At 41.2% G+C, this 9080-nt stretch overlaps 1 protein-coding gene and 1 long non-coding RNA gene across 3 annotated transcripts in view; one reads left to right on the top strand and one right to left on the bottom strand.

The window, feature by feature from the left end:
• LOC106512925 (uncharacterized) overlaps positions 1-3621 on the top strand; it is an 11931-nt gene extending 8310 nt beyond the window's left edge. Inside the window, exon 2 of the long non-coding RNA XR_001309739.1 lies at positions 3222-3621. This is a non-coding gene — a long non-coding RNA (uncharacterized LOC106512925). The remainder of the gene's footprint in view (positions 1-3221) is intronic.
• Positions 1-9080, bottom strand: part of bicc1a (BicC family RNA binding protein 1a) — a 65473-nt gene that overhangs the window by 6632 nt on the left and 49761 nt on the right. Inside the window, exons 10-19 of one of the 2 annotated variants that reach the window (XM_014001434.1) lie at positions 6690-6894; positions 5011-5172; positions 4720-4892; positions 4467-4602; positions 1770-1935; positions 1509-1668; positions 1374-1413; positions 1082-1236; positions 739-901; positions 301-464 (exon numbers count right to left, since the gene is read on the bottom strand). In XM_014001434.1, coding sequence (XP_013856888.1) covers positions 301-464; positions 739-901; positions 1082-1236; positions 1374-1413; positions 1509-1668; positions 1770-1935; positions 4467-4602; positions 4720-4892; positions 5011-5172; positions 6690-6894 — 1524 coding nt within the window. The remainder of the gene's footprint in view (positions 1-300; positions 465-738; positions 902-1081; positions 1237-1373; positions 1414-1508; positions 1669-1769; positions 1936-4466; positions 4603-4719; positions 4893-5010; positions 5173-6689; positions 6895-9080) is intronic. The other variant, XM_014001443.1, reaches the window with a different exon arrangement.

The following is a 9080-nucleotide window of genomic DNA, read 5'->3' as shown; positions in this document are numbered from 1 at the left end:
CTGTGGTCACTCTCCATGTAGCATCAATTATGCTAATGCTAGCTGTCGCGTTCTCTCGTCCTGGCCACACCTCCGCTCTCTAAACCCCCCCTCCCCTACCCACTTTGATGCATTTTTCAAATTTCGCCTTGGGGCGGAGTTGTCTTTTCACAGGGGGGTAAGATACACTTTAAAGCTTTTTTTGTCTTTGAAGCTTTTAACCATTTAGGAATAAAGGTTGTACCTTTTTTTATGCGACAGTTCCACAAGTTGATGCAAAGAAGAAAAAATTATGCAACTAGAAGTAGTGGGCTGTAATACCTCTTGTTGCTGGAAGACATCTGTGTACTTCCCCAAACCGAGCTTGCTGAAGAGCTCAGGCAGATCGGATCCTTTCAGGGATGAATTCAGGTTGCAGCCATTGCTGCCCGTCGCTGAAGAAATCGAGTCCATGTAATTACTGCTGCTGAGGTAATGCTCTGCAGCTACAGAGCAAATAAAAAAATATATACAAAAATRACGTTACGTAAAAAGTTAGGACATTTTGCACATGTAAGATATTACAGATATCAAGTCAAAGAAAACAACAAAAACAAAAAAAGAAACTCAGCTAAAACTGAGGAAAGACCTTTTTTAAACTAAATAACAAACAAATTCACTTGTTCTGAAACCCAGAGTTAATACATAAGTTTTTGTTTGTTTCATTATCATATCAACAGTTTAGCGTGTTTGTTGTAAGGATGCTCCGATATTACTGACCAGACTTGTTCTGTTTCCTTTTCGGACTGCTRACAGCTGAGGTGAACTCGGCGTGGTTCGGCAGGCCGTTTCCAGTGCCGTTCCTGTCCCTCCAGTTATCAGAGTCGCTGCCATTCCCAACACCTTCCCGGCTGCCAGATCGAGACAGGGACAGCGGGGAGTCCTGTGTCCATCATAAAGACAGACAGAGAAAAAAACATTTAACGTGTCATTCTGAATTTAAAAAAAATTTAACTGAATTTACAATATCTGAAACTTACATTGTACAATTAGACATAATGGAAACAAAAAGTTAAACTAATTTATCAGAGACTATGAAAAAGGTCATTTCGGATCGTCTGACCTCATACGTGGTGGTCATGCTGGGTTTATACGGGACGTGATTGGCTCTCCGGAGTTCCTTGATCGTCTCGGCTGGCATGGACTTCGAAAAGCCTAGACCACTCCACGTATTGGTGGGGGTCCTTACCTCCGTCACCACGGGCTTCTTTAACATCGCTGTGGAACAACGTGCACAGAAAGAAGACTCAATAGTGCTCTAAACAGCTAAACTTTTTTTTAAAGTTTAGCAAAAACAATAATTCAGTTCCTTTTCTTAAACACTACTTACGAGTTTGAAACAAATGTGGACTCACCTTTGGTTGCCAACAGCTTTTTGTGTTCGTAGTCAAATGCCTAAAAAATGCAGCAGACACTTTAATTCCCGTAATTCTTCCCGTTTTGCCAAAATGTTTACAGAGTGTGGGTTTTTTTTGTTGTTGAGTGTTTACCTGCATGCTAGCAAAGGAAGTCTGCGGTGCCAGTCTGATTCTCTCCCTCTCGTTTTGCTGAGCTGCCCGTTCGGCGGCCCGCTCGCTCCCCGGTGCCCTCTTATCCGCCACAGGACTGTCCGAGGAGCTGGACTCAGCATCCGACAGGAGGCAGTCGGAGCTGTCGGAACAACAAAAAGGAAGGATAATCTGAGCAATGCAGCCGACGACTCTAGGGAAATGTAAGCCATGCTTCAGGAAGGTGTGAATAATTTGCTTTACATTGAAACATACTGTAGATGGGAGTTCTTGGTGCCCTGCAGGAGCTCCACGGCCTGCCGTTTGCCCGATGACGTCTTACAGGAAGCCAGCATCTGTTTCAGCTCATTGCCGTTCGCTGAGTGAGAGGGGCTTCTTGGCATGCCCACTTCGACAAATGTATCGGAACCTAAAGCAAAGAAACGTCCAAATTATGCTCCGTTTTATGAACAGAGGAAATGTRATAGGACAACAATAGCTGGAATAAATCAAGCTCCGTCCATAGACTTAAATATAAAGATCACTAGACTGAGCCCCGCCCATACCGTCCACTGTAGCATCTGTGACAGCATGGAGGAGCAGAAACGGAGACCTAACAGGGCAACAGCTCACAGCCTCCATAGAAACTAATAGATAAACAGCAAGCTGAACCGGATCTGTTTCACAGATTATCGGTCATGTTTTTGCAACAAATTAATAATGATGTTAATTTCATTCAACAATCATGTAAAACAGCAGATTTATACCAGAAAAATATATAATTTATAAGTAACAATGATCTAAACCAGACCTGAAGTCAGCCTGTAACTCAGACTTTAGCTAGTTAAAAAATGATGACTTCAGCTAGTAATAAAGTATATTTATTATTTCTTCTTACTGTCATAAAAAATAAGAATATTTATATTTACCAGTCAACAGTTAGAAAATGTACTCTGGTTATAGGATGAAACTTGTCTCTATTAGCTAACCATCTTCTCAACAAGTCAGGTTCCTCTAACAGAAACCTAAAAATACTTATGTTTATAATAGTATTTTACACTCTGTAGGTCTAAATATTAATCAGAGGACAAAGTAATATTTAATAGTTTGTGTTAAATTGTAGCATGATTCAACAGTGCTACGCTCTGTATATATGCTCCACAAATAATATCTGTTAACCAGTTCAATAACAGAGATTACATTGACTTTATAAGATTATTTTAATTTTAAACTGTTACATTATGTTCTGCTCAGATCATATTGAGCTAAATAAGATCAAATCTGCTGACTTGTGTTGTGAAATGAGACGTTTTCCTGTTCATCTTCTGTTAATAAATCCATAACACACACAGCTTTTCGGGCATTATTTAAAACATTAAATGGATTATATAAACTGTAAAATATTAATAAGAATTGGGTTAATATTATTATTAATAGTTTTTTTATGATTTCTAAATTGTCAGTCCTTTTTTTCTGCTCTGTTGTCAACAGGTACAGTAGTGGTAAATCCAGACTTTTGACCGTTTTGCATTAGCCGTTAGCTTCTACAGCCGATCACRYGGTCACGTGGTTTCTGCGCACTCCAGCTGTTCTATAGAACCTCCTTGGCTCTGTCTTATTTAAGCCACCCAGTCAGACAATTCTCAGTAGGATCTTGGTTTAATTAAAAAAAGCACCTGTGATTAAAATAGTTTTCATTTGCTTTTCAACCTGCAGACCCACGAGAACCTGCTCCATTTAACAGGATGTGCGCGTCTGTGAGGGAATGCATGCATATAATCAAGAATCCGTGAGTACATATGAGCTGTAAAATCTAAAATAATATGATGTCAGTCCCTCTGCTGGGGCTCCCTGGGGGGTTCTTTGAGTTTGAACCATTCCCCTAAGGTCACACCACCCAGAGCTCAGAGGTGAGAGCCGGACGGAGCAGCCCAGCCCAAACACATTCTGGGACACAGGGGGAAGTGAGGAAGAGGTGGGGGGAAACTTACCAGGACAAACTGAACTGGGGTAGAAACAGCTTAGAAAACAGCGAAGGAAACCGAGACGCGTGAGAGTGAAGGTTTTAGTAGGGGAAACAAAAAAAAAAAAAAAAAAAAAAAAAAAAAAGAAAAAAGAAAAACGCATATGTATGACAGAGGAAATGAAGGCCTTGCTGAACCGCTAGGAGACCAGCAGTTAATCTGTCTCCGTTCCAATAAACGCAATCAGAGGGTCTGTGAGGTTCGGCGGACAGTATAGAGAAACTGAGAGAGGTCAACTCTACACCACTTGCCTCAGTGTGGCTTTCAGAGCGACATAAATCTCAAGCAGAAAATCCTGATTTGGACATTTATGTTCAAGTCGGAGTTAAAAACATTAACTGCTTAAAATTTGAGTCCATCCAAGATTAGAATAACACATAAATCACAAGACTGAGTTTAGCATAAATGAGGGCAAGAAGAGGAAGTGGACAAAGTTTATATGAATGAAAGGCAAATACTTGAACATTGAGATCTACAAGGTCGCTGCTTGTTTTTTTTTTTTTTGTTTTTTTTTTCCGTAAAGTTGGAAAATTATTCAGATTTAGATCAATTTAAAGATAAAAGGGGGTCAATCTATAACATTTATGTAATGGGGGACAAACAATATTAAAGGTCTAGCAATGCACCTGCTTTCATGCTAGAATTTTAAACTAAAATCATCTTATCCTGAGAAGTCATTTTGGTGACAATCTCTTCCCATTTTTTAAAATCTTGCAAGAGCTGTCAGTGCATACAAACACACACACATGTGCAAAAATATTATTACCCCTTTGTGTTTGGCAGCATGCAGATAAAACTGCTGATATAATATTTTTATCGTACATCCTGACAAGAATCTTGTTCAGAAAGGTATTATCGTATTTTACCGTAGTTTAGCCCTCATTTTTTTTAGCTTAAAAAGCATAAAAAAATCAAACATTCAGTAAATGAGACGTACCTTCGTCTGGGTTAGATTTGCTCGACAGCGGTTCTGATGGATTGCGTCCGCTCGCCTCTTGGGCYGAGTCACACGGAGCTGGACTCAGAACAGTTTCTGCGAGCGCCGTTGTTGCTAACCTCGCGTAGCCGGGATGCTGGATGTCAAGGAAGCAAAAACAAATAACACGTTATTCACTAAACAAAGGTTCCAGCTGAACTCTTAGTAATGGTACGCACACACAAAAAAAATAGAAATAAAAATAAAAAAAGACCTTGACGTGTCCGTTCAGAGTGCAGTCAGGGACGCCGTTTGGCTGCTTGTCGATGGGGGCAAGGCCGGGTGGAGGGGACGGCGTGCTGTGTGTGTAACCCTGCACGCCTGATCGCAGGAGGYTGCTCAGAGTGGCCTGAGCGGCAGGATGCAGCATCAGCTGAGAGGAGAAGCCTGCAAGAAAAATCAAAACTCSACTGATTTATATTTGAACTACTTGAAGCTCAGATGAACCAAAACACACTTTGTTTAAATCAAAGTGATGTTCTGGGATTAAACGTATTCTACAAACTTTGGGTGGTGGTGAGCGAGCTGGGCCAGAGGGAGGGGGGTGGCGCTGGGGTGCTGGGACTCGGTGTTGGCAGAGGGCTCAGAGTCGAGTTTAAGTTGTTCAGGAGAGCATTTGGGCCAGCCGAATTTGGGAGGGAGTGGGGTGCCGTTGCACCCAGGAAACCTGYGGGGGAAAGAAAATGGGGGAAGGGGGGGAGATCAGCGGTGGTCCCGTCAAAGCACAAAGCCATTTTTCAAGCTAATCACACGTTACGAGACCCTCAGAAAACAATCTCGGTCGTCCAACTATTTTACTGGAATTCCTTCAAACTGCGATCAACCGGATGGCAAACGAGGGGAAGAATTTCATATATTTCGACAAGGTCGCGGATACGAAAGTATACGTCTCGTGTATCCTTGTACCCAATAAAACTGTGCTGCTGAAAGCGCCAACAATATGGTGCTCGGGGTTTTAACCCAAACACTGTGTATGAAAACAGAAAGAAACAGGTCTGTGGCTTTTACAAGGGGCTAGTTTGGCTCCAGGAATAAAGCCCGGGATTCTTCTGGCAAACTGCTCTGCAATCTGAGGAAAAGAGGCATGTAGCAATTACTAAAGGCCAGGATGTGGCCATCCACAGCTTYACCCCTGGGCCCCAGGGTTTAAATCAGACAGAAATAAATGAATCTACTGTACTGRGATGGTTTGCAATCAATTTACACATTGAAGATGAAATGAGTAGGGAAATATAGACTATTTAAAAAAAGACATTCAGGAACATCAGAGAATTTGTTTTKCATTAAATAAATGAACATTACAACTTTACCATTGCTCAAACGCCCTACTTCCCCTTTAAACCCCTTTTAACTATTAAAAAAATAACTCTTTCTTTTTTAAACACAATCAGTAATTTCTAAGCAATACGTCCAACTCAATTTAGATCACTAGTTTTTGGTGACATAATTACATTTCTAAAAGATGAATATCTCGCAGCGTGTTTATAGCCATGATCAACTCCCTGTCAGCCAAGATGCAAAGTTTGTCTTAAAAAAGTGACAATTTTCTGTTTTTTTTTCTTGCCTGAATCTCTAAAACATTTATTATTATCTTATACTTTAGGTTGTAGCAATTTCAGCTCTTTCAGACCAGAACTCGGTGACCTGAGATCAACTTTGTGAGGGCAGCGTTGCCGAAAGGTTTCTGCACAATCAGAGCCGCTCGTAATTTCAAGATTCGTTTGAAGTGGCGCGACCACATCTGTGTCGAGGTTCTTCTCTGATGGTTGGCTGATCAAAGATGCCCGAGAGGTTTTGTCATGATGAGATCAGATCTGTAAACATTTTTTTTTACAGTAAACTCTACCCATAAAACATATGGCTCAGTGGGAGTGACTTAGGCTGAACTGGATAAGTAAAATTCACCAAAAGAGAAGCACTGAATGGGCATTATTGTGCTTTTGGGGATTTTTGGGATATTGTAAGAGTATACTGTGTAAAAATGAGGTGAACGGATGTGTGTTCTACTGCAAAAAAAAAAAGTAACTCTTGTGCACATTGTACAAGTAAAAGAACAGCATCTTATCTTTTTGCACTAATTTATCATTTTGCCTTATCATGGAAAAACATCTGGAGCAGAAATAAATAAATAAATAAAGGAGCTTTTCATAAAGCAAAAAGCAAGATTTAAGACGGCATGATTACCCAGATTACTCAGCCCCAGGCCAGCTGAGGCCAGGATGTCCAGGCCAACAGGGCAAATAAGGGAAGGGGATAGGCCATTAGTGGGGGGATTGAGGACCATGGAGGGCGAGGAAGATGACACGCCGTTGCTCTCGAGACCCAGGAGGAATTTTCGAGCTTCGTACATGTTGACCGCATTCCTCTCCACGCTCTTCACGATCACCGACTGGGAGAGAAGAGACAATGAATCAGAAACCAAGATTAACACAAATAAGTAGATTAGACAATTATATAACAGGAACATGGGATTTCAAAGAGCAAAGAATGAGGGGTAAGTGGTGGCATGAGAAAAAGGGAAAAGAGGAAGACACGAGGAGGAGTGAGGGATAGCAAGCAGAGGGAATGTTGGCACCGGAGACAGGGAGTGAAACTGAAGGGGAGACGAGAAGAAACGGGAGGAAAAACGGGAATTAGGGGTAGATTAGAAAGATAAACATTGGAGCAGTGTGGGAGAGACATTGACGCGATGTTCGAGAGAGAACATTTCTTCATCAGTTGCTGAAAATATTCATCACACATCTCACTTTCTGGTATGATGGGCAGGAAAATTAAGAGAGACAAAAATCAAATCATGAATCAGACTTTTAAATCAATAAAAGAAACATCTTTTGAGTTTTTCCCTCGCATCACTGGAAACTTTGCCCTTGACAAATAAACAAAAATGAATGTCAACACAAATCATTTCCCGGACTCTTAAAGCTTTTGAAAAAAAAAAAGAAAGATTTTCAGGCATAGAAGAGCACACCCCGTTCTTTTAAAAGTCTGCCTAAGTGCTGGGAGCACATAGGCTACAGCACACACTTGGATGGGCCTTTTGGGGGGAAACGATGTCACTTCATTAAAATGTTTAAGTGAAGGCTTCTCAAGTGGACCTGGGCTGGGTCGGTGTTTACACTGGCACCTCTGCAGCAGTCACTGCAGGTCAGTCTGGTTTGGGCATGGAGCCCAGGCTCTGGGTTTGGATGTGGGCACCTCAAAGAGACACGGAGGCACTCAGCTAAGTGCTGAAACGTGATTAGCTTTATTGACTGCTGCTGAGAGCTAGACTGGGAGTAACATAAGAGGCATGCTTTCATTATAAAGACTATAGGTTTAGGTTTATTAGAAAAATACTGCAGAAAAAATGTTCCGTTATGTTGCACTAATGCAACTTCAATCCACTTTTAAATAACCTTRAGAAATAAGTTCATTTCTCTTTTTTTATTGGAAAAAAAAAAACAAGGCATTAGAGGGAGAAAGTTCCTATCAATCATTTGAAACATGTATGGCAGCAGATGTCCATCCACCAGAACTATTCCCACTGTTGGTACTGGAGTCCAGCTTTCCTCACTTGTTTYAGCTCCATTAAACATCATTTAAATATGACACAGTGAGCTTTAATTTGTTTGGATGCGGCGCTGACATTTGATGGAAAGTCATTCAGAAAGTGCAAACAGTGGRTTTTTTGTTTCTCCTGTCTGACTCTACTTTTGGACAAATAATACGGCAGCTGTGTTTTTCTCAGGGGAGGAGAAGGCAGCACATGTTCTAAACATCAACCTTTAATGAGGTTTAGCTTCAGTGAGACCAAATTAATTTCATTACACTTGCCCATGGCGTGTTATAAATTATTCTGCTTAGGGTATACAGCTGTTAGGTTTCTGCTCTCCTTTAGAACTGGTAGAATAATCTTGGTTTATGGTTTTAATTATTGCCCGCAGCTGAAAGGTAAAAGGCAGGCCATGATGTTTTGCCTGTCTCTGTTATTTAGAAGTATGACATGTTTTTTTAAAATACTACTTTAGATTTTACATGCTGCAGTACTAAAAGTGGAATCGGTTTATTAATTTGTAACTAAAGCATATTGATTGTAGGAAAAATTCAATCCACATGACACTGCTGGGCAGGGCTAATCAACTGGTGGCCCGCGAGCCACATCTGGCCAAAAGGTGACTTCCGTTGGGCCCCGCCAAAAAGTCTTATTTTATAGTTTTTTGGACGGGTTCTTCTCTAATGAAACGTTTCATCTCTTCTCCAAGAGACTTCTTCAGTCTGAGAGTTTCAGGCAAAATTTAGGCTTTTAAGCCCAGCCTCCGTGTGACTGATACTCACATCACATGGCTATCGTTGACACCTAATTGACACTTATTGTTAACAGGGGGTGGAATGATACTGGCAATGGCTGTGCTGTAGGAGGGGGACAATTGAAAACGGAGACCTCCACCTCTGTTTAATGATGGACGGTCTTTCTTCACAAAAATGGCTTCTTTTACTCCTCTCTCAAACCACACAGTGTCTGGCACAAACAGAGCAATGTTGTATATGCTGTTAAGTGCCAGGAGGACTGCGGCCAGTTATACATCGGGGAAACAA

This window comes from Austrofundulus limnaeus, unplaced genomic scaffold, assembly GCF_001266775.1.
Source record: "Austrofundulus limnaeus strain Quisiro unplaced genomic scaffold, Austrofundulus_limnaeus-1.0 Scaffold0, whole genome shotgun sequence".
NCBI classification, from domain to species: Eukaryota; Metazoa; Chordata; class Actinopteri; order Cyprinodontiformes; family Rivulidae; genus Austrofundulus; species Austrofundulus limnaeus.
This window is presented reverse-complemented; position numbering and strand designations above follow the sequence as displayed.